Source organism: Fusarium oxysporum, chromosome VI (assembly GCF_013085055.1).
Source record: "Fusarium oxysporum Fo47 chromosome VI, complete sequence".
NCBI classification, from domain to species: Eukaryota; Fungi; Ascomycota; class Sordariomycetes; order Hypocreales; family Nectriaceae; genus Fusarium; species Fusarium oxysporum.
Genome location: NC_072845.1, coordinates 57592 through 79696, shown reverse-complemented (window position 1 = coordinate 79696; position 22105 = coordinate 57592). Strand labels below are relative to the sequence as shown.

General features: G+C 46.0%; 11 protein-coding genes across 11 annotated transcripts; 3 read left to right on the top strand and 8 right to left on the bottom strand.

The window, feature by feature from the left end:
• Nucleotides 1-437: 437 nt before the first annotated feature.
• Nucleotides 438-3740, top strand: FOBCDRAFT_240547 (uncharacterized protein; the record flags this gene model as incomplete). The annotated part of the gene is made up of 7 exons (XM_059610307.1): nucleotides 438-461; nucleotides 508-1322; nucleotides 1541-2102; nucleotides 2133-2456; nucleotides 2508-2806; nucleotides 2898-3213; nucleotides 3261-3740. 7 exons carry the CDS (start codon nucleotides 438-440, stop codon nucleotides 3738-3740), a joined length of 2820 nt encoding a protein of 939 aa, XP_059467289.1.
• A 1321-nt stretch (nucleotides 3741-5061) lies between these two features.
• FOBCDRAFT_136982 (Lactonase, 7-bladed beta-propeller-domain-containing protein) lies at nucleotides 5062-6222 on the top strand (the record flags this gene model as incomplete). The annotated part of the gene is made up of 2 exons (XM_059607968.1): nucleotides 5062-5337; nucleotides 5401-6222. 2 exons carry the CDS (start codon nucleotides 5062-5064, stop codon nucleotides 6220-6222), a joined length of 1098 nt encoding a protein of 365 aa, XP_059467288.1.
• A 79-nt stretch (nucleotides 6223-6301) lies between these two features.
• On the bottom strand, nucleotides 6302-7387 carry FOBCDRAFT_184118 (uncharacterized protein; the record flags this gene model as incomplete). The annotated part of the gene is made up of 2 exons (XM_059608589.1): nucleotides 6302-7036; nucleotides 7079-7387. The coding sequence occupies 2 exons, from the start codon at nucleotides 7385-7387 to the stop codon at nucleotides 6389-6391; spliced, it is 957 nt and encodes a 318-aa protein (XP_059467287.1). The 3' UTR covers nucleotides 6302-6388.
• Nucleotides 7388-7817: 430 nt separating this feature from the next.
• FOBCDRAFT_137505 (uncharacterized protein) lies at nucleotides 7818-9501 on the bottom strand (the record flags this gene model as incomplete). The annotated part of the gene is made up of 6 exons (XM_059607978.1): nucleotides 7818-7894; nucleotides 7947-8319; nucleotides 8521-8572; nucleotides 8625-8963; nucleotides 9009-9060; nucleotides 9312-9501. Coding segments are annotated over 6 exons (1083 nt in total), but the record flags the coding sequence as incomplete, so codon positions are not given.
• A 190-nt stretch (nucleotides 9502-9691) lies between these two features.
• Nucleotides 9692-10803, bottom strand: FOBCDRAFT_224845 (uncharacterized protein). The gene is made up of 3 exons (XM_059609669.1): nucleotides 10634-10803; nucleotides 10564-10578; nucleotides 9692-10506 (listed from the first exon to the last, which is right to left on the bottom strand). The coding sequence occupies exons 1-3, from the start codon at nucleotides 10645-10647 to the stop codon at nucleotides 9930-9932; spliced, it is 606 nt and encodes a 201-aa protein (XP_059467285.1). The 5' UTR covers nucleotides 10648-10803; the 3' UTR covers nucleotides 9692-9929.
• Nucleotides 10804-11110: 307 nt separating this feature from the next.
• Nucleotides 11111-12695, bottom strand: FOBCDRAFT_137422 (uncharacterized protein; the record flags this gene model as incomplete). Its single annotated transcript, XM_059607975.1, has 4 exons — nucleotides 11111-11332; nucleotides 11388-11727; nucleotides 11778-11865; nucleotides 12344-12695. 4 exons carry the CDS (start codon nucleotides 12693-12695, stop codon nucleotides 11111-11113), a joined length of 1002 nt encoding a protein of 333 aa, XP_059465037.1.
• A 949-nt stretch (nucleotides 12696-13644) lies between these two features.
• Nucleotides 13645-13964, bottom strand: FOBCDRAFT_240542 (uncharacterized protein; the record flags this gene model as incomplete). The annotated part of the gene is made up of 2 exons (XM_054704858.1): nucleotides 13645-13863; nucleotides 13911-13964. The coding sequence occupies 2 exons, from the start codon at nucleotides 13962-13964 to the stop codon at nucleotides 13645-13647; spliced, it is 273 nt and encodes a 90-aa protein (XP_054560833.1).
• Nucleotides 13965-14298: 334 nt separating this feature from the next.
• FOBCDRAFT_202441 (uncharacterized protein) lies at nucleotides 14299-16530 on the top strand (the record flags this gene model as incomplete). Its single annotated transcript, XM_059609034.1, has 3 exons — nucleotides 14299-14301; nucleotides 14737-15473; nucleotides 15525-16530. The coding sequence occupies 3 exons, from the start codon at nucleotides 14299-14301 to the stop codon at nucleotides 16528-16530; spliced, it is 1746 nt and encodes a 581-aa protein (XP_059465036.1).
• Nucleotides 16531-16599: 69 nt separating this feature from the next.
• FOBCDRAFT_137532 (uncharacterized protein) lies at nucleotides 16600-17150 on the bottom strand (the record flags this gene model as incomplete). Its single annotated transcript, XM_054704856.1, has 2 exons — nucleotides 16600-16947; nucleotides 16995-17150. The coding sequence occupies 2 exons, from the start codon at nucleotides 17148-17150 to the stop codon at nucleotides 16600-16602; spliced, it is 504 nt and encodes a 167-aa protein (XP_054560831.1).
• Nucleotides 17151-17664: 514 nt separating this feature from the next.
• FOBCDRAFT_138386 (uncharacterized protein) lies at nucleotides 17665-17871 on the bottom strand (the record flags this gene model as incomplete). The annotated part of the gene is made up of 1 exon (XM_054704855.2): nucleotides 17665-17871. The coding sequence occupies one exon, from the start codon at nucleotides 17869-17871 to the stop codon at nucleotides 17665-17667; it is 207 nt and encodes a 68-aa protein (XP_054560830.2).
• A 1984-nt stretch (nucleotides 17872-19855) lies between these two features.
• Nucleotides 19856-21418, bottom strand: FOBCDRAFT_240538 (uncharacterized protein; the record flags this gene model as incomplete). The annotated part of the gene is made up of 3 exons (XM_054704854.2): nucleotides 19856-19943; nucleotides 20387-20765; nucleotides 20815-21418. The coding sequence occupies 3 exons, from the start codon at nucleotides 21416-21418 to the stop codon at nucleotides 19856-19858; spliced, it is 1071 nt and encodes a 356-aa protein (XP_054560829.2).
• Between the last annotated feature and the right edge of the window lie 687 nt (nucleotides 21419-22105).

Here is a 22105-nt window from a genome sequence, read left to right as displayed (position 1 = left end):
ATAATCGGATTTTGAAGAGAGGCATCCTGTAAAACCATCAATGAACCGCCATAAGGTATTAAGCTCAGTTGAGGGTTCTGGTGACGACTGTCGCTTGCTGAGGCATCTGTGACGGTTGGGGGTCGATACCCCCGGGCCCCAATGGTATGAGCTGCCATCTGTACCGCAGTAGATATGAAGAGGTACAGGATTTAGCACTGACTAGTGACTATATGTATAGCTTCATCACTCGTCGGCATATCTGATTTCGAGGCCTCTTGTCAGGGGTGTCTGCTTTTGACCCACCCTTTTTGTGGTAGGTGAGCAAGGGTATCCAGTTTAATCCTCGAACGGCCTCTTTTCGAAAGCCCTTCTGAGACTATTGAGTATGGATATATAGAAGGAAGTCCGCTGTAAGTACTTAAAATTGATCTTTATAACTTTCTAAGAAAAAAATAATGAGAGAAAAAGAAATGCCTCCTGTAGGTTACTTTACTGTTTGCTTCTAAGCCTATCTAACAAACCTAGGCGCTACCAAATGAATCGCAAGTAGTTGCAAGGTCAACTAATGATGCCTACACATCGTGCATGTCAAATGCATATCATGCACTGAAAAATAGATTCAGCCAGATACTGCAGAAAAATGATTCACTAACGAAGAATCAAAGGTCTTTGCGACGGCAACTCGATCAAGCTCAGCGAGAGAACACTAAGATTCGTAACGAACGGCAGCGTTTGCAAGTGAACTACGATAAACTAGCCAAAGATATAGGAAGGATGTCAATGGAAAAGTCCCAGGTGTATGCGCAACTTGAACATGAAAGGTTCCAAAGAGAGCTTGGAGACCTCGTTCTCGATCAATACAAAGACGAGATTATAGAGCGCAATGAAGTAATTGAACGAGAGGTATTCAAGAAGGAGCTGAGCGACTTGCTCTTAGAGCAGTACCGCGGTGAGATCGAAGAGCAGAAGAAGGCTCTGAGGGAGAACGAGCTCCGCATTGCATCATGTCATCGTCAAATGTTTGCATTCAACTCCCAAGTCTCGTATTGGAGGCAAAGGGTCAATTTGGGAGAGAACCAGATCTGCAAGCTGACTTCCGAGCTTGAGCATAGCAAAGGAGAAATGCATAGGCAAAACACATTGATCGCGAAGCTCGAGAAGGAACGAAGTGAGGCTATGGACGGGTGTTCTTTTTTTCAGGCAGAGATCAGAAAGCTCAAAGCTACATACCACGAGCTGGAAATGCGGGTCGATGCATTGGGCGCCACGGATGTCACCGAGGCTGATGAGCAAAGAAAGAGACGTAACACGAAAAAAAGGCGCAGACGGCATACTAGCCAGTAGCATTGCGTTCTTTTGATAGTTCAGAGGTCTAATTTCATTCTTGCATTCGTCATATAGTACAACTTCAGTGAAAGGCAGTACACACAGGGATACTGTCTAGATTAAGTGGTAGGGTGCTGTAAGTCGACCCCCCGGCTAGCTGTGGGGCTTTGCACTCAACGGCTCAAGGGTGCCGAAAACAGCCCCCGTCAAAATCCATGGAAACTTGATATAGTCCACATTCATCTCTGTTCCCTGTGAATCGTGAAAGCAAAATGAAACCACCGAGGCCACCAACCCCTGGACTAGCTCTTCCTCACCGGGCAGATATCAATTCATCTGACTCTCAGACACAAATCATGGACTTTTGGTCCAGGTTACATTCTCGAACACCAAGACTTGTCACGTCAATATTTCCTACAAACCTTCATTTCCTTCTTCTTACAGACGATGCTTGTTACCCAAAGCCATTCGTTATTTCTCAAAGCTATGACATAGCTGCTCGGCAATGCCAGTCACAGGTTGAAACCATAGTGAGCCAATGCAACCAAAGCAATACCAAGTTCCGCGACACAGACTTTGATATCGAAGGTGACTTTGCAACAAGCCAGCATAATTACCTCTTCGATCTTACGACATGTATGGAGCAAACTAGCAGACGTGGCAAAGATCCGTTCGTAAAGGGTTCGCCATGGTCGTCACGCCGGTACTGCAGCCATAGCAATAAAGACGATGACACATCTCTCCCCGGCTCAGTTCATCGCATTTCTTGGATTTTTGAAAATCCACAATTCATTGTAAGTGGATTCTCAAGTTCAGATATTCAGCAGGGAAATAGCGGTGACTGTTGGTGGCTTGCTGCGTTAGGCACTATTGCTCATCGGGAGGATTTGATGAACAAGATCTGTGTAGCGCGAAACGAAGAGGTAGGGGTCTATGGCTTCGTATTCTACAGAGATGGGGCCTGGATCTCAACAGTAGTTGATGATAATCTTTACCTGAAAGAGCCGGATTTTGACAAGGAGACGTATGATGCTACGGGCAGTAAAGCGAGACATCACCGCAAACAGAAACAGTCCAACTCAGAAGCTCTCTTCTTTGCCAAGTGCATAGATCCAAATGAGACCTGGCTTCCGTTGCTTGAGAAGGCAGTGGGTAACTTCCCTCTTGACTGGTATGTACTCAGCTAATGCCGAAGATAGTTCGCCAAAGTCCACGGCGATTACCAAGCTCTAGACGGAGGATGGGCTGGCATTGCAATGGAGGATCTCACTGGCGGTGTCGCTACACTTATTGCGACCAATAGTATTCTCGATAAAGAACGACTCTGGCGTGAGCTCCTCTCTTGCGGTATCATAGGTGGAGAATTTCTTTTCACATTGTCGAGTGGCGCTGGCTTTAAGCACCGAAACGGAATTGTCTTGAGCCATACCTACTCTATCCTCGAGGCTATCGAGTTGAAGAAGGAGCATGGCGGCATGACTCGCTTGGTCAAGATTAGGTTAGTGCTGTTCGGCTGGCTGCTTGGCATTTTGCTGTCTCTCACCTACTCCTTCTCTTCTGAATAAATGCACGTGCTGACATATGCGAAGGAACCCCTGGGGCCAAAGGTCAGATACTGGCTATGGCGAGTGGTGTGGTGCATGGGCGGATGGTTCTAAGGAATGGAATACCTATACAATAAATGCACTTCATCACGAGTTTGGTGATAATGGCATCTTCTGGATGACTTACGAAGATGCTATGGAAAATTTTGATTATATGTATAGGACTCGACTTCTACGTCACGGGTGGACTATGGCACAGAAGTGGATGAGTACTCTTGTGCCATGGCTGCCAGGATTTCTAAAGAAAAAGTTCATTATCGATCTCAAAGACAAGAGCACCGTAATTATTGTTCTATCTCAGGTATGTTTTGGTCACTTTGTTGATTTGCACGACTAAAAGCTCGGCAGCTAGATGATCGGTACTTTCCAGGGCTTCAAGGGGAGTACGACTTTACCCTTCATTTCCTCCTGCGGCCTATTATCTCCAAGATCGATATATGTCGAGTTTCTCCATGTCATCTTGGCGACGGTCGATCGATTAACTGTGAACTCACCCTGGAGACAGGAACATACGAGGTTATCCCAAAAATCATCGCGGAAAGGAATGGCCTCGGCCCGGTGGAGGAAACAGTTAAACTGGCTGCAAGTAGGAATCCTCAGAAGTTACGCCAAGTTGGGTTGCAGTACGATCTTGGATATGCCAAAGAAGGAGTCATAGACCCCAGCCAGCAACTGGAACAGCCTCCTCCCAGTGACCTAAGAGCAAAGAGCGCAAACTTGAGGTCCAACTTTTCTCAAGATAAGTGTCTGGAACAGTGGAGTCCAGTCTGCGTTATTAGCTTGCGAGTCTATGCTGAGCACCCCAACTTTGTTATCAATATTATGTAGCCAATACTCAAACAGCCAAACATCTGAGCCAGAAACAAAATATAAACACTTCCAATATAATCGTGGTTATTAAGAGTTTTCAGACCTAACTTGCAATATCTAATTAGCAGCTAACTATGTAATTAATTGCTGCCTATAAGGGGCATTAGGCGGCTAGCACAGGTGATAAGGACATGATATTCTTTTTTACTTTATAAGCTTCTACTAAAAAGGCTTCTATAATGTTAATTGGCAGCTTTAGAGGCAGAAGGACAAGAGGCGTTTTATAAATTATTACATCCCATCAGCTTAATATATCTCGTGGAGATATCATAGGCTTCAAAGAATTAAACTAATGCCAAATCTGTGTTTTAAAAAATTCTTTTTATGTAAGGTATATACTCTATAGAACTATCACAGTCAGATACTGGCCCGGCCTTTCTGACCTACTTCGACCCTCAGACTTAAAGTTCAACACTTATTACATTACATCCCTCCAATAATCATAGCTAAAGCACTCATGGCGAGAAAATCCAGGCTGTCCGCTACCTGTTACGTTCAATTAGAAAAGGCTTGGGTAAAGTCAAAGATTCTTACATTCATGCCACAAAGTATCCATATCCTTCATGCATGAGGATTTTGGGATATCTATGCTGGGGTGAGGCCTTTTGCATGTCGACCGCCATCTGATGGAAAAGTTATGCCAGATTCCGTCCCTGAGGTAATTGCGTTCCAGAGTTCTGTTCCCCTTCAACGGACCTGACTTCTCTACAAAGAGACAAAACTGGGATGATAAACCCTGGAAGGACTGCAAGGGTAGAGGTTGCCCGATAGGTAGGTAGATACAGCCAACAAGAGGTGCGTCACCAGATCGCTTTTCTATATTTGGCGGTCCCATACCAACCGGATTCATTCCAGCAGGATCAACTGCATCAGGTAGAGGAGTGCTTGTAGTAGAAATAACGGTACGGATGCAAAATAAAATAAAGAACCAGCTATAAAACTCCATTTTGCTGAGTTTATCCGATGACTCCTCTTGTATGCCATAGGGATCTGGTGTAGTCTTATACTGACTTACTAATGGTGTGGATCCATCGCGCTGGGGTGCTGGAATAGGTTCCCCAGCACACCCAAGGTGCCGGAAGCAGCCCCCCCCCCCCTCGCAGAGCCAAAACTGTTTACCCTGGATGCATCAGGGGTCTCATTTCAATGCCGCTTTTCAGAAGAATCTACAGCACTCAATTCACGTCATCTTTCTGATCTTAAATGAGGTAAAATCCTCAGAATTCTTTATCAATGAATAAGCTCCACTGCAGAAGATCTCTCTACAGTTTTCGACCTTATGCTGCTACTTGCTTTAAGTGTTGCTGTTTTCTTTGCAAAGCTGGCCTTTGCAAAGAAACAGCCTGATGATCTCACCACTGGCCTAACCACACCGGCTCATATACTTGTTGGGTTTCCCAAGCACATATCTGTTGCCAACAGGGTGCAAGGTTTCCCATTCTCGATTGACAAGGAAGTTACTGGCATACCTTCGTGGATGACTTTTAGCTATCCAAACTTGCTTTATGCTGTCGACGAGTCGTCAAATGCTCTTACACTCTTTGAAATCAACTTCGTAAGTGATGAGATTACAGCAAAAAGTTCAAAAGAAGGTAGCGCCGGCGTCGTCCATTTACAGTTTAATACTGATAATACCCGACTTGTCGGCTGTGCATATGGTAATGGTACCATTGATATCTGGAACACTACAAATGGCGGCCTGGGACTTATCAAAACCGTTCCCTCACCAGGGCAGCCAGGTCCTGATAAAGAACGACAAGCAAGCCCTCACCCCCACCAGGCAAACCTTGATCCAACTGGCCGCTTCTTCGTTATTAACGATCTTGGTACAGACTCTATGGTGGTTCTTGACTCCAATTATGATGCCTTTCAGATAGTGAATATCATTCACATCTCGCCCCAGGGTTGCGGCCCTCGACATGGCGTTTTCTATCCCCAAGGAGCATTCAGAGCGACCCATTATATTCTTGTCTGCGAGATCAGTAACAAGGTTCTTGTCTATACGGTATCATACCGTGAGAACTACCTTGATTTCACAGAGATCCAAAGTACTTCGACATTTGGTCCTGGATTACCACCCGCCAACTCATCCAGTGCTGCTGCTGGGGCAATCGTGTTAGCGGCAGATAATAGGCATTTGTACGTTTCTAATCGACAAACAGGGAACTCTACGGACTCCGTTTCCCATTTCCAGATTAATCACTTAAATTCTACCTTCCTTTCACTCCAGTTTGTAGGCTCTGCTTCTACATATGGGATTTCCCCGCGGATGATGAGCTTCAGCCATGGGGATCGATACCTGCTCATCGCCAACCAAGCGGGAGGTTTTGGTCTCGTGGCTCTTGAAAGGCGGTTGGATGGCACACTCGAGGCAGAGAATCCCGTTTCTGTGTTGGGAGCACCCGACTTTACACCCCAGTTTGTCCAGCAGATCACTTGAAATGCATGCGAGAATGAGAGGCAGCCCCTATTTGCCTAGACTTAGTATGGTGAAAGGAAGGAATAGTGTGGTTTCATAATGAAGAACTTATACTTAAAGCCTGATAGAGTTGTCCCCTCCCGCCCCAGTAGTACTGAGCTATGAACTATTATCACGTAGTTCCGTTTCATCTTACCAGAGCCAAATAAATTTGCGCACTCTTCCTTGCTATCACCTCCTCGTGCGTCTTCTTGAGGGACATCTCGTAGAGTTGTCTCTCATCAGCAGCTTTTCCACTACTATCGATGTAAGTGAACCCCCTTGGCCGCTGGTAGTCTGACCCTAGGAGCTGTGCATGATACTCGCTTTCATGTACCTCTACCAACTCGGCCTTTTCGTCTGTGACAGAACTAAACTTATATACTGCTGTCCCGAGGTTGGCAAAGCAGGATGAACTTTTTAATTCCCATTCCCCGTTGTTCGACTTTAATTGGGTTCTGTAATGCCCAGTAAGCGTGTTGATCTTGCCGCCATGGGTAACAATGAGGACTTTAACACTTCGCTCTTTGGATTTGGCGATTGATTGGATCAAGTCGCGAATTTGAATTCGAAGCCTCCTGTCCTGCTCCTCGATCTCGTCAAGGGGCTTGTATGTTTCGATGGTGGACAATCGCTTCTGCAGGCCATTCCAGCTCTCCCACTGGTCCTCTGATGTTTCCACAGTCAGATCAACAACCTCTTCACCTAATAAAGTCCCTTCAGCTGAGCCTCCCGCAAGGCTAACAGTAGAAGCATATCGCTTGCCGTCTTTCACAAACGTTATTGGAGGGATATCCTGTATCTATTTGGTATTTTCAGCAAGGCCAAAGAAGCATACAATTCGAGCCTTGTTTGTCTGCGCCAATCCCTTTGCGGTCAGAATGGATTTGGTCAACGGGGAACAAAGTATGAGATCCAAAGAATTTAAGAACTTTGGATGTTCATCCACGTAACGCTGCAGTTCTCCTTTTCCATGTTGCGTGAGGTTATCTGGCAGAAAGTCCTCATGTTTGATGACATTTCCAGAATGGAAAAATTTGGAAAAGGCTTCATCGCTCAGTGTAAAAACATCGGTTCCATGATGGCTGAGACCGATGTTGGAATTGGCGTGGCTGTGACGAGCTACATAGATTAAGTGGTTGTCCATATCGTTGAAAAAATAGCGCAAGACAAAATAATTCGGGGTAATTAGAGTTGGAACTTCCCACGATGGAAGGGGTCGCTCTCTCAATTTATATATGCGAAAGGTTCTAACAAGCTCCCGTGAGCTTGTTGTTCTTAGTGTTGCGTCAAACTCAAGGTCAGCCAAAGCGTGCCGCCGTGCATTTCTCAGATCAAATTTTCTCACAACCAAAATAGAATAACTACAAAATAGAAGGAAGAATTTGCATTCGGTACAAGGAGGTGACATTGTGAAAACCACTACGTCGTTATTATCTTGAACAGCGCCGGGCTTGCTTCATTTCTATAGCTCTACTTTCTACTGCCATGTCTCTTGCATTGTTTTAACAAGCACTCTAAATTCAAATCCTATTCACATGGCTTCCACGACTACCTATTCTCTTGGGCTGCAGATCTCAAACGTGTCGAGCAAGGGGTGTACCCTCCAAAGACCCAGCGTCGGTCTTTTGAGCTGGAATGATATTGTACATCGCTAGAGCATATCAGCCTCATAGTTATCATTTATTGATGCTCAGGGAACTCACACATTTTGGTCTTCTCATCTCGATAGCATTTTGAGACTCTCCATCCGGAACTTTGGATTATGCGCTGAAATTCCGGCACTGTGTACTTGTAGCATGCAAACCAGAAAAATTCAGTTCTGGGTTGTGCTAAAGGGGTACAATGAAACTTGTGACACTGAGGCAAAGTAGTTGTCTTGCACTCAAGTGACCATCTTGTATCATCAAATTCTTTCCACCCTAAAAGCTCGTTCGCCTTATCCCACCCACCTCTCATGAATTCAGTGAATTCAGGTGTGTGATAAGAACTTTCCAACTCTTTTTCCCCCACTGGCTCATGCTGGCCAAGAATGAGCCGATCGACAACCTGGCTCCAGTCTTCGAGGATTTGGAGCACCTTTTCGGGTTCAAAGTTAGTCAATGTGGAGGAGCATGAGATACCGACTTTCTCCCCTGGCATATCTATCGCCAATCTCCTTGCGTCTTCGAAACTTCCGTGGAGTCCGAAGCAATATATATAATTATATCGCTTGCTTAAGCCCTGGACATGGCTCTCAAGTGAAGCTCTGTTGACGTCGACCGCGAAATAACGACAAACCTTCTCTGCTTTCTCGAGCTCATTAAATATCGGCAGCAACTTTTCAGAATTCCTTCTTTAGTTAGCACTTGTCTATTTGGTAGAAACAAAAGCCAATAGTGTACCCAGAGCCAAGGTCGAATATGGTGAGTTCAACCAATGGGTAAAGTTGTTGAGCAAGCTCGGAGGCCTGTTCTCTCAGGATCTTTCTCTCCCCAAGAGATTGGGGAGATGTGTCGCCCCCTGGCCAAGGTGAGTCGATATAGCAGACCGCTTTGCTGAGATATTTTCCAAGGCGTATAGACTCGTTCAGCTCCTTCTCTATGCATTGTGTCATGTTACCCCCTCCGATATCCTGTACGTGTCCAGGCGATAAATCGCCCAGCCAGGTAACTAGCTCTGTAGCAAGTTGGCGCTGATTCTCAAGCATGGCAGAGTATTCTTCAAAAGGGCTATTGTATCTCCTCTGCATGAGCATAGCACGTGATGTCAATCATAGAATGACTTACCTACGGTAGAGTACAAGTTCGTTCGGATGATCTACTAAGTGGCAACTGAAGACTAGTGGGTGTTAGGTCGGAAATGAACTTCTACTTATAGCAAAAGGAGACAAAGGATAATACTGTTATGATGAAACGTCATACCAATATCATGCAGGTCGATTGAGCAAGGACAGTAACACAGTATGTCAGAAATAATACTCATTGTAGTCCAGGGTGCATGCGCAGTGAACAACATTCAAGTCTGGACCACCTGTCTAGAATTCTTAACTGCACTCATATAAGCCAATCCTTTCTCAAGTATTTCTCTACACGCTTCCATCTCGGGTAGGTCGTCTTTTGGAGTAAGCTTGGAAGGCCATGGCAGTTCCTGGAGGGGTGACTTGTTGGTATTTTGACCTAGCATGAAGACGTCAGCATCCGCATACGTTACAGTGCAGCCCTCAACTAACCCGCTGGTAGATACGTAACCGTAGCGTATTGTTGTACCATATAGGTGATGCTTTGCGGCCTTTTGCAGGAAACTTTGGCTGGGTCTGTGGTGGACGGCATCATGCAATGTAGCAAAACCTCCAAGGTTGGTTTGTCATGTAATTGTTGCTGAAATGAGATGACGTGCACGATACTGAGTCCCCTCAAATACTCACGAGCAGAGCCTCTTTCCGACAACAATCACTTGAAATCACCCTGACGCTTTGCTGTCGGTAGATCAATCCATAGTGATATACATGCAGTGGCTTGCATTGTTTATGTAGTACAGATCACACCGCTTAAAAATACAGGCATAATTTGATGAGTTATCACCTGCAGCCACCAGCCCTCCGGTGACTGTGTCCCTCAAACGTATCTCAACCTCCAATTCACCACTCTAACACTGACCCCATCCTTGGCATTCATTCGGCTGTACTATGATATATCCAGAATCCTGGCTTAGGCGGTGAAGTATTTCTTTACATCTCGAAAGAGAACGCTCCTTTGCTCCTCAGGGATACTATCCATAAACTGGTCCCATCTGACACTGAGTTCCATAAACTGCTGCACTTTGTCCCTTCGAAAAATATCTTCCTCTACCTTCTTTTCTTGATCTCCATCGGGCAAGGGATGGGCTGGCCGAGATATAGAATTCGTGAATTCCGTACCAACACAGAGTCCTGCATTTGTTTTCAGATCATGCGGTGTCTGTAGTTGGGAATAATGCTGATTTGGAAAAGTATCAACTTCTCTTCCCATAGAAAAATTCGATGTTGGCGTATTCAAAGGTATATTGCTTCGGGTCTGGTGGTTGTCGTATCGAATATACGGATACGGTGATTTGTATTTGTTCTCAGGGAGGTTTACCCCAACAGCGGGAGTCTGAAAGTTCTGGTTAGACACATTCACCTGAGGGCTATATAGATATGTGCCAGTTCCCGCCATCAGTGAGTAAATTTCTTGCACATTAGCTAGGGGATCTGGGTTCGATGAGGAAGAGAGCTGCTGGTTAGTGGTAGGGAAGCACCAATGATGACTAGTTTTAAACCATTAACGTTAGGCCAAACTAAATAAGCATTAAGAAAAAACTGACTCAAGTTCTGTGTATCTTTCCCAAGACTGCTATCTCAGCTTATACTCAATAACGGTTTATAAGTACTTACATAGTGACACACATGGCATTTCAACTTAGAGCTTGGCATCTTACTGTTGACCTAGGACCTAGGGAGGGCGCGAGGATTGTCTGCTCAATGAAACATGTAGCAGAGTGCTCGATGTGATGAGGAGGGTCCTATTTATAGACGTGAGGTCGGTTGCTTGATTCCAGCAGGCTAGAAATTTTAATGTGCATTGTCTCTTCTGTAGCCAAAGGCTCATTTAGACCTTCCAGCAGTACCTTGGTCAGCAGACATCTGACTCAACAATGGAAGGTACCAGGTCCCCGACGTACCTCATCCGCCACGTCAGCGTCACTTTGAAACCACATTGTGCAGGGCAGATACACAATAGGTAATTGAATAACATTACGGGTGTACTGTATCGCTAAGAACTTGCAGTGGTTATGAATAGTAAAATGCAATACTGATGAAAAATAAAAACATATTTTATAATACTTGAGTGATTCAATCAAGGCATTAAGTCTATGGCTTCTTGCAAACGACGGCGACGCGTGTCGTGTAAGGCTTGACAGTTGTCTTCTTCAACTCATCGCGCAAACCTGCAGCGAACATGTGACATCTATCCTCTCTCCAGCCCGAGTTCTTAACGGCTGGACGAAAGATGGACCCTTCGATGTCACAAACACATTCCAACCAAGCTAGCCGTCCTATCTCCCCCTGCTTCTGCCAATGTTCAATCGGTACCTGCAATAACCCATACTTAGTTGTCGTTAAGGTTCTCTGCACGCTAGAAACTTACATCGTAGGTATATTCCTTGATGTCACTGAAACCAGCAGCTCGTAGCGAACTAAGCAGTATTCCAGATTCGATAACGTCGAATCGCGCCCCTCGCTCTGCACCTGCCTTTCGAAACAGGTCTCCCCATTCCTTCATAAAACTATCCTCCGGAAGCTCCGCCTTTGCTTTGAACTCAATGGTCCGTTCATGGAACTCTGCAACGCCTCCAGGTTTCAAGACATCAAAGATCTCTCTTGCAAATTCGACCCAGTTGTTGATCCTCCCTTTGAGTTCGCGGAGATGTACAAAATCTTGTGAAGACTTTTTAAAGGTTTGAAGATCGAGGCTCTTCACAACTTGACTGCACGAATGTTAGCGTTGATTGGGCGTGAGACATATATGTAGCCTCACAAACACAGATTAGGCGGGACGTAATTAGGCGCTAAGGGCGTCAGATCAATACTCGTAACTTCAACCCCAGGATGCTCGTCTGCAAAATCTCTTGGATTGAGTTAGTTACAATACCATTTGAATCGGATCAAGAGAACATACAGAGCCCAACGACCTAAATGACCATGTTGGCATACTTCTCAGATCACGAAGAGGGTCATACAATACCACTTGCTGTTCCAATATCAAGCACGCGCTTGTAGCTTCTATTAGCTAGGTAACCAGCGAAAGTAGTAGAAGAGAGACTGACCCGATAGGTAGAAGGAATCGATGTTTTGCAAATCTTGAATAATCTTGAATAAATGTCGTGACTGCCATACCGAGTCAACATGGGAAATTTAATGAGGATGCGCACTAACCATAGGTCCCAAACCAAAACCCTCTGGTCATCATGTGGCTGCCTGAATGATCGACTCAGCAAAGGTCGCTCAGGGTAAAACGCCTCCCTTACCATTCATTGATCGGATATTTCCGTTTCCATAGGGTCTCGAGTTTGATGTCTCCGGATTGGATCGTCTCCAAGGAACATATGCTCTCGTCGTCTCCAATACCATCATCTATGAGGCCTTCATCGACGGGATCATTGTCTGTTATACTGCTGTCTCTGGTGCTGTCGGCTGTCGTGGGATTTGTTGCGATATCGCCGTGGATGGTGTTGTCATCTGCAATCGCATCATCGAGTATCCTCTCAGGCTTGTTCTTCTTGGCTCTAATATCGAGAATTCCGCATATATCATTCCGAATTTGTTCGGTCGAATGAAGTGTCCCACGGTCGTAATGGGTGCCCGTGTCTTCGCGTCCCAGCGCGTCTGAATGGGATCGTTTGCGACTGATGCCGTGGGCAACTGACAAGATCGAAGGCTGAGCCGGTAGGAGCATCGCGGCGAGGTGAGACAGAAGAATGTCCAGGAAGAGGCCCAAAAAGAAAGTGATCAAGAAAGTCAGTTGTTGAAGAGACGTTCGAAATGGGGTAGTACAGAAGATGCCATTGAAAGGTGCATTTATGCTTCTCATGGCCGAGAATTGTAAAAGAAATTAAATTATCAGGTACTCTTAGTCGAACAACAGCGCGACATACCGATCGTCCAGGAAAGCCACACGGTTCAGACGGGCTGAACACGCTAGTAGCGTCGGCCGCTTGTATTGCAATTAGAGCGGGCAGTTCCGATTCCGGCATCGTGTATGATACTTCTACCTGACCCTGACTAACTGGTCTCAGCAGAACCGTTGGCGAGCCGGCCGGACCATGCAAGGGAGTGCCTCTCGACAGCATCATCGTGGTGAAGAGATCCACAAGGTGGTTCAGCTTGCTAGCTCTGACCTTTCTCAAGATTCTGAAAAATGACTTCTTAGATTCGAGAAGTGGCGGATGGATCGGGAGTGAATCGAGGCGGAGTTCAGGCCACAGCACTGAGACAGCTTCCTTGATGACGAAGGCTGCTGTTGGATGGGGCTCGACCAGCCAGTCAGAAAAGAATTCTTGGGCAAATTTTAGGGTCCTTTCTCTTGCCCTCTGTTTCCTTCTCTCCCGTGGGGTCATTTCTCTCGGCGGCTTTGCCTGTTTCATTCTCAACTTGATGGTCACGGTAGTGGTGGTCAACAGGAAAATGGAAGCACGGTAAAGAGGCATCTGAGGTTTTCAATGTCTTCGATGAGGCTTAAAATTGATGCAATCGTAAACTGCCATGTATACATGGGGTCATGGAATCACACCGACATTCATGTTTCATGGATCTGTTTGCGTCTACATCGAAGCGCTGTACAATCCCCAGCACCGAACCAAGAGGTATGTACATATTAGTTACAATAGAATTACAACACCTCAATCCTATCCGCCTTCAAGCAAGCCCTGCTTCTCCTCATCAAACACTAGTTTAAACCTGGCCAAGCCCCTTAATTTCAAAAACCAGGCTCGGATGGCGACGAAGATGTCGCGCAACACCTTGAGCATTGAACCTTTTCCGGTCACAGGGGACGGAGTCTTGGTGGTTGCCGCCACTTCGACTGTCTGGTAATGTACGAAATGCTGAGCTTTTCCTTGCTCAATCTGGCGGGATCAGCATACAGCGAGAAGTAGTCCAACAATCGACATACAGTGACTCTAATCTCTCTAACAACGTTAATGCTCAACTTGGGCTGTTTTGCCATGGTTCGCAATGCTCTAAATAAAGCGAAAGATTGAATGCACAGCTGACTTGCATATACAGAGAAAATTGGGCATAAGGCAGAGTTTGACTTGTACTGAGAACCAAAGATCCGGGCTGTAGAGAGAAGTATCAACTGTGATAATGAGGTTGCTTAAGTAGGGGTACCTTGTGCAAGGGGAAATGTGAAGAAGGCAACCAGGCGGTGGTGCAGCAGTACAGTTTTCTTCGACTTCATGAGCGTATTTGTATTTTGAGGCCATCCACTCCCTCACGCTATGGATTCAAGTATCGTCCAGGATGGGCTCACCCCCCAGCTTGCCAGGTATTTCTAATCCATGGTAAGCAAGGCTCATTTCCAAGCCGCCTATGTCGAAAACTTAATATGCATAAAACACATTTCATTGGACGCCCACTGCTGTCTGCATGCATGACTACACAAATAGATCCTTGTAGAAGATGAGGCGGGACATGAGCAAGGATGAGATATGATCTCGCCTGCAGACGTGGGGTCCTGCCTGCCCCCAAAAAGGAAGTGACCCATAGAAAAGGATCGCCGTGATCCCTTTTTATGGGTCACTTCCTTTTTGGGGGCTCCTACAGACTCATGGCATTCAAACCCAATCTGTTCCTTACTCTTTTCCAAACCGCGAAGCCATGGATACTGACAAGCCTCTTCACGATCAGCTCCGTATTCTAGGATTCTTTTTCATTTCTGTTGCTAAAGCCCAATCTCATCAGTTCAATATTGATAATAGATTGGAACGGATTGTAAGTCTCACCTTTCTCTCGCAGCCGCCGTTCGCTCATACGACAAGATCTCGGACGCCTGCAAGATCATCGCACAGGACGTTCCCGAAGCTGTCAGGAACAAACTTCATCGACTTGGAGCCGAAGTGCAAGCGGAATTCCGCAAAGCACCATATGAACAGATATCGCCCGACCATTCCCGTTTCCCAGATACAACCACAGCAACGATTGTGCAAGATAGTTCTCTCGATAGCCCAAACAAACAGCAAGTCGAGCATGATTCACCCACAAGAGCCCTCCAGCCTTTAAAGCAAACGTCGGCAGCGGTAGCTGAGATTTCATGGAGTCAGTCTTCCAGAAAAGAGAAATCTCGTAAGGAAGCATCTTCGACGGGAACTAGATGTTCCCCTCAAGATGATGAACAACCCTTCCTTATCGCCGATCTGAAGTCTTGGGCCCAATCACCAAAGCCTTTTCTCAGCTCTGGGGCAATTTCCATCGACGATCTCGCCGTGTTCGACTACATCCAGGCCCTCGAGAAATCATCACAAATAACCAAGATTGCTCGGCGATTTGCTTTAGTGCAGCTGTGGGTATCAAAAGAGATCTGGCGGCCTTTGCCACCCCAAGAGTTTAAGAATCGTCTAGGTTCAGCGTCGGGGGCGAAATTTAATCGATGGCTCAGGGAAGGGAGGACATTATTCTTGCTCAAAGCACACAAGGGTATAGAGGTCTTGTTCTCGAAGCTCAAGTCACAGACTAAGTAAGTAGTGCATCATTCAACTAAAGGACAGAGACTGAATTTTACTCGAAGGCTTACAGCGCTATCAGCTGAGTCAAAAGCCCATCTCCATACGAACGCCGAGCCGAATGTCAACAAGGAATCCTACAATAACATCGAGTTACTCCTACAATCTCAGCACACTGAAGAAGCTAAAAGAATAGCTTCTTGCTTTGATGTAAAGGAATTGGACCTTCCCAGGAGTTGCGAAGATTGTGTTACAAACTCCAAACTATACAGAGATGCTGCAAGCAGCATTTCAAAGTACCTTGAGGAGCTTCATATTAAGCGACTGTTTGGCGACCAAACACAACTAAGACACAGGCTCGAGGTCCGTGAGAATGAAAGGCCAGCAAAACGATGGCGCCGATGCTATGGACTACCCATGGAATCCCCATCGAACCTCGGAGTGATCCGGTACCATTTCGATCAAGACCCAATGCACAATGACAGTGGAGGATTGCCGTACGCCACGGAAAGCACCACCGATGTCGGAAGTGACGGTGGCCACGAAGCCCAAGGCGCATCTACTGATGCAAACATTCCTGTGTCGGGCTCTCCTGAGGACGCAGGCTCCCAATTAGGGGCTTTAGTCATGCCTGGGAGCGATTCCTCACTCATTGCTACGCCTTCTTTGGAGACTACCGCGGGTGGGTATGAAACACAACCATCAACAGAGACAACAATTCCAGTCAGAAACATCGAAGCTGATATGGGGCCTGTCCAACTCTATTCCCCCACTGGTCGTCAGAGCACACATCAATTGAACGAAGGTTATCTCAACCGTCCATGCGCTGATATAGTGGAGAATCTTGATGAATGTCGTGGCAACATTACACAGCTCTCCAGCGTATCTTTCGGAATACATGAGACCCTGGGTCAAGCATTGAGTACCCAGCCAATCGTTGAATCAAGCCTTCCCAACTGGCTTCATATCGATGCGAGTTCATTCAACTTCGATACAGCCATGTTCGAACCACTCGGAGCACTCGAAGCAATGGAATTCAATGACTATCAGGGCGAGTTAAATGCACAATAGTAATCAAGAAATATTCTCAGGCAATTTCCATCCTTGATTTCAACACCAGATCGTTTCGGCTCGGTTCCACTACTCATCCTTGCTCTCTTGGCTCTTAGCAGGCTCCCAATCATATTGAACCATGTCAAAGCATACTGGCCCTTCCTCTACAACGATTCGACTGTTTCCGGGGGTCTGAATATGGTTTCCGACGTCCCAAGGTAGGAGTTGCCTAACCTCGGCTTTATCCTTATCAGGCTGGTACAGGACTTTGGAAAATCTTTGCGTACTTGCAGTTTGTGTCGCTAGTGGTATAAAGACGGTGATAGTACGCTCAGGTGACGCAATCGTGCCTTTGTCAAGTTCACGAGGTCCGTAATTTCGGGCGTTACTGACACTTTTGCCTTCATGTAGTGCTTGCCGTCGAATATTGGGCGCCTGAGTGTACTTAGCAGAGCAGTTCAATTCACATGGTTCATTCTTACTTGTTCGTTCTCGAATCTAGAGAGAATCTTGGTATCTGTTATGGTGGCTTTATATTCACGCAGCGGACCACGGACGTTCTGGAGCTCTCTTTCCTGTTTTTGTCGACATAGCTCTTGCATCGATTCCGTAGCTGGAAGGAGTATAGGATTGCTCATTTCTACTTTGACGTTGGATAACAGTTCTGATGTATAATGATCTCGAAAAGTGGCGATGTTGCGCTTTATATATATAACTACCACCAAAAAAATGGCTGTGAATCATTCATTGACTGCTGGTCTCAAGTGTTACGATAAGCGGTGGAGAGGAGATGTTTCTTTTCGCTCAAGGACCACCTGATTCGCCGAAGGGTTTGTCATGTGGATATTCTTGGTCACGAGACGTCTTACAACCCGGTAATTACATAATGAGGCCAGAAGGATTGTTTTAACAGCTCAAGTACAAAATCACAACTAGACAAAACAATGCATCAATAACAAGAATTATGACGCTTTCGAATTAAACAATTGCTTCAATAACCCAAATTCCATTATCTATCTTGATGGCAAATTTAGGCCCTTATAATTAGAGACTCATTGCCTGAATTCCAACGTCCACCCTGACCCAGAAGCATCCGTGCAAAATTACTGCTGTTGGCTATAAACTATTGTTCCTAAACGACAAGTATACTCATCAATGATCTTCTTTATGGTTGTGTGTTACGTCAATAGGGGCAAAATCCTTGGTATTGAAGTTGCCATCTGAGTTTTCAGTTGAGCTGGTGTCGTCACCGTTGACTGGATCGGCAGGTACGGGTTGGTCATTGCGAGGAGTGCTGTCAGATTGTCTTGAGCCGCTCGAGTGCGTAGGGCTATTGCCCCCCTCCTCATTGCTGGACATTGTAGGAAGGACGACTTTGGCCATGGATGAAGATTCTATTCAATGAGACCCGTTAGAATATTAAAGGAAATCCAAGTTGTGAATGGCATTTAAGACTCTTATAATATAAGTCTTCTCACTCTGGAGACATAAGCCAATATATGATAGAGTGATAAAGAAACAAATTACTACTAACCAAGGTAATCAAGTCAAGTGCGTCTCTAGAAAAAACCTCGATATTTCTGAAAGTAAGTGTTGGTCTGATATCTTGGCTTTATATAAGAGGGAAAGTGCATTCTTATACTCTTTAACAGTCACCAATTCAAGCAGAAAACTCGTCTGCTGCAGGGGCCAGGTTACTCAACACAACTGAACAAGGTGAGAAAACTCGCTCCTACATAGTTATTCCCCTGCCGTCTCATCCAAGAAGATCTTGGCTTAGTGGCATGCAGGTTGGTTGCGAGCTCGTCCACGTTACGTTGACCTACAGCAATTATCGAGGAACTGAACCAGCCAGCCCAATTCTTTCAGGGGTGGCTCATAATGGCCGGGCAGCTGGTCATGCCATGGAGAAAGGCTAACGCAGCCGAGTCCTTTGAGCTGAGCTATGCCTCCCTTTGGCACCCATTAGTGAAATAAGGCAGCCAGACAAAGCGACCAAATGAAATACTTCAGTGAGTTATATGCATAAAGCCCATACGCTGAGATTAACTAACGTCTAACATTGCCATATTGGTATAAAGGTATTACGCGCTTTGATTTGCCGCATGAACACGTCAGGAACCTGTTCTTGTTGCCTCTGGTTGTCTGATACATGATCAGGGCTTGGTTGCATGCAGGTCGGTCGCGACTTGGTCGGCGCTACATTGATGTGCAGCAATTTTTTATGGATTTTTGCTCTGTCGAGGGGAAATGCTGGCTGCCAATCAATTGACCATGAATGTTGAGGCAGCCGAGCAGCTCTATAGGCTGTCTTCTCTCCCTAATTTCTCTAGTGTATCGCCCAATGCGAGCTGGCTCCTCTTGTTCGCCTTATGTTGGTATTCAAAGATAAAACACTGGCCAGGTGGTTTTAAATCGATATAGGGGTCTGCTCGTAAGGTTGAAGGCGTAGTAGTTCTCCCTCTCAACTCATCATAGGATAAATTCGGAATTATGTAAGCCATAGGCAATGACTATCTACATCTGGGCATAAAGTCCCAACTTGCGGTACCTATTTACACAAGAGCATCTAGTATCCTTGACCGTTAGAGAAGCATATTAAACAAGTAACCGCTTGGATCAAATGCAGGTAGACTTCTAATTTTAGCAAGGCTGATTTTTTATTTCAATTTCAAATTGCTCTCTGGATATTTCAATTGCACCAACTTTCTTCTGTTTCAAGTTTCAGATTTCAGATTTCAGATTTCAAATTTAAAGTTTCATGCTTCAAATTTTCAAATTTCAAGTTTTCACCTAAAATGCCTCATCTCCACCTTTCTTCTCAAAAATATTCTAAACCAAGTAACTGACTGCTAATGTTAGCCACTCAAATTTCATTTCTCCACTCCTTCGCCGAGAGCCCCACAATGAATCTTCTACCCCTCTTTCCGACATCTCAAATCCTCCTTGTGTCGACATCCGATTTCCCAAACATCCGGCTGACGTTACTCCTATGAGCTTATAAAGACTATTTTACGCCCAAAGGTCATTTGTACCTGATTTCCGAGTACGTCGGGTGATTCCACCTTTCGTGGTTTTGCCAGCTGTCAGGCTCTTGGGACAGGGCCCAATGATGCCTGCACTCCACTTCTCAATACGCTGCATCCCTACCAAAACTCCCTCATAAACGGGAAAACAGCCTCTTTCCCCTGCTTCTCTCAAGTTGAGATTACTCCCCAGTACCGCTCGAGTCAACCACGAACGATATCGGCCACTCAGGCTACCGTGAGCTAGTCGTTTTCTTCAAATCCGATGGTGGTATGCCCATCTCTGCTTTGTAGATGAGCCCTGTTAACATGCTCAGTTATTCGAACCGCAAGCGCTCGACATTGACAAAGACAACGATGAGTTTTTCTCGGACGCGAAGACGGGCGTTCAGCCTGTTGTTGGATCTGGACAGATGGTATATTGGAAGCAGTGCACTGTAAGAGTTTTCGAGACTGGGAAAGAAGATGGGCAGCCATACGAGCGGTATCCTCAGCAGCACGATGGACAGGTGTTTTTGAGAAAAGGCGTTAGCATCATATTGGAGAAGGGCAAAATGAAAGAACTCTGAGATTGAGACTACCCATAAAACTTTTTTTTAATTGCCGATGCTCTCCATTCTCCTAGAAACACGGTGATCTTAGCACCCTCCTTCGCCTGGTTTGATATCGTCATCGAGACACCATCCGTACGATTGCGTCGCTCGACCTTCTCCCGCTGGTATATAGGAGATGTGTGAGCGCCCTCGTGCAGAACGCCTCGAAATATGCCAGAGAGGTCCCGGTGACATGCCCGCAATTTAATCGACGGGTCGGGTTCTATTTTGCCCCCACCTGGATAACAGATTGACCTAACCCCGTCCTTGTCTTCCAGCTTCACACCAAAGTATTGGAAGGCAAGGTCTGCTACCTTTTCTTTCGCGATCCCGATTTCCATCTGGCATCCGAAATGTTCTCGGATATACCCTTCCTGAAAAATCATTGATATATCGGCCAGTAGCACACCAGGTTGCTCTTTGCTCTGTGTTCTTTCAACGGAATCCCAGAACTGGTCGTGAAATAGTTCCTCGGCTGGTTCAAGAGGAGCTCCAACATACACATCCCTCGAGGTTACCAAGGCGGGTATCTGTTCTGTAACGCTGGGTTCGACATTCGTCAAGCATGTATCTGCGTTTCTTGTAATGGAGGTCGGTTGTACAGGAGCCACTGTGTTGTCCTCGGTGGCAATGCCTTGTTTAATTCATTAGACGTAGATTAGATCATGAGATAGGGCACATACGACGGCGCTTGGCAGACTGCGGCGAAGTGTTGGCATCTATGCTTTCCATAGCAGCTGCGAGTTGATTTACAAATTCATGCTGGCGATGCATAGGCTGGTTGCCAAGGTGGTCGAGTAAGCGCGACAACTCGACTCTGCCTTCCGGCCCGCGATCCAAGGTTTTCGTCTTGTGCGCAGCAATGTACGCATACCAGGCTGTGGGGCTTTTCTCTACAAGGATTCTCTCTACAGAGCTCCCGTCGGCCTGTTTCGCCTTTTGCAAAGCATCTTTTACCCTGTAAGGACCACGAGAGTACCTTTGGTAGTTCTCAATTACTAGAGTAACAAGCGCTGACAGTGGGTCTTCGCCCTCTGTGATAAGGGCTGACAGCGGGTCTTCGCTCTCTTGCATGGGAGAGGTCGTAAAGACGAAGTGAGGAGGTGAAGAAGTTTGAGATTTGGAGGGAATTTTGAGATTTGAAGGGGAATTTTGAAATTTGGAGGGAAGGTTGAAATTTGGAGGGAAGGTTGAAATTTGGAGGGAAGGGTGAAATTTGGGTGAAGGTTGAAATTTGGAGGCAGTACCGATAAGGAAATTGGTTGTATGGGTATAGCGTAGATGCATATGTGGAGAAAATTCCCAAGCTACGGAATGACAGCTACGCAGGCGTGACGAAACCTACACTACGTTGGTTGTTAGCAACCTAACCAGAAAAGGTGGGGTGGCGCGGGAGGATGTAACGGGCCGCAGAATAGGAATCGAAAATGGATAAGCCTAGGCTCCAGGGTTGCATTACCTGTGTCCCCCTGCGCGATAGCAATAATTGAGGCGCCAAAGATTACAAGCAGATCCAGTGGACCGCGCCGTGTTATCCAACCGGCAACAGCAGGGCATCATCACGACATAATCAAGGTCAACCACCCAAGATGGTGTCCTGTTATGCAATCCGCCAATGATAAAGGCGCCCTCTTTCGGTTTGGTCGCTGTGTTGGTCGCCAATGTCCGCTACCAATGACGCATGCCTTAGATGTAGATACATGACCACTTGTGGCTTCACGGAGCTAGTTCTGAGCTTCTGATTTGCGAGGAGCCGAAGCTTACCCCACTTTCATAAAGTCATGGTGCCATATCCTGATTAGAGATTCTGTACTCCGTAGAGGTTGTATTGCTCCACCACGAACACTGCAGGGTAGCAACCACTGTTAAAACATGTATCAGTGATATGTGACGCATGCACGAACAAACCCAATAGATCGCCCTGGAGACATGCAGACAGCCGAATTTTTCAATAAGAAAAATCATTCCACTATG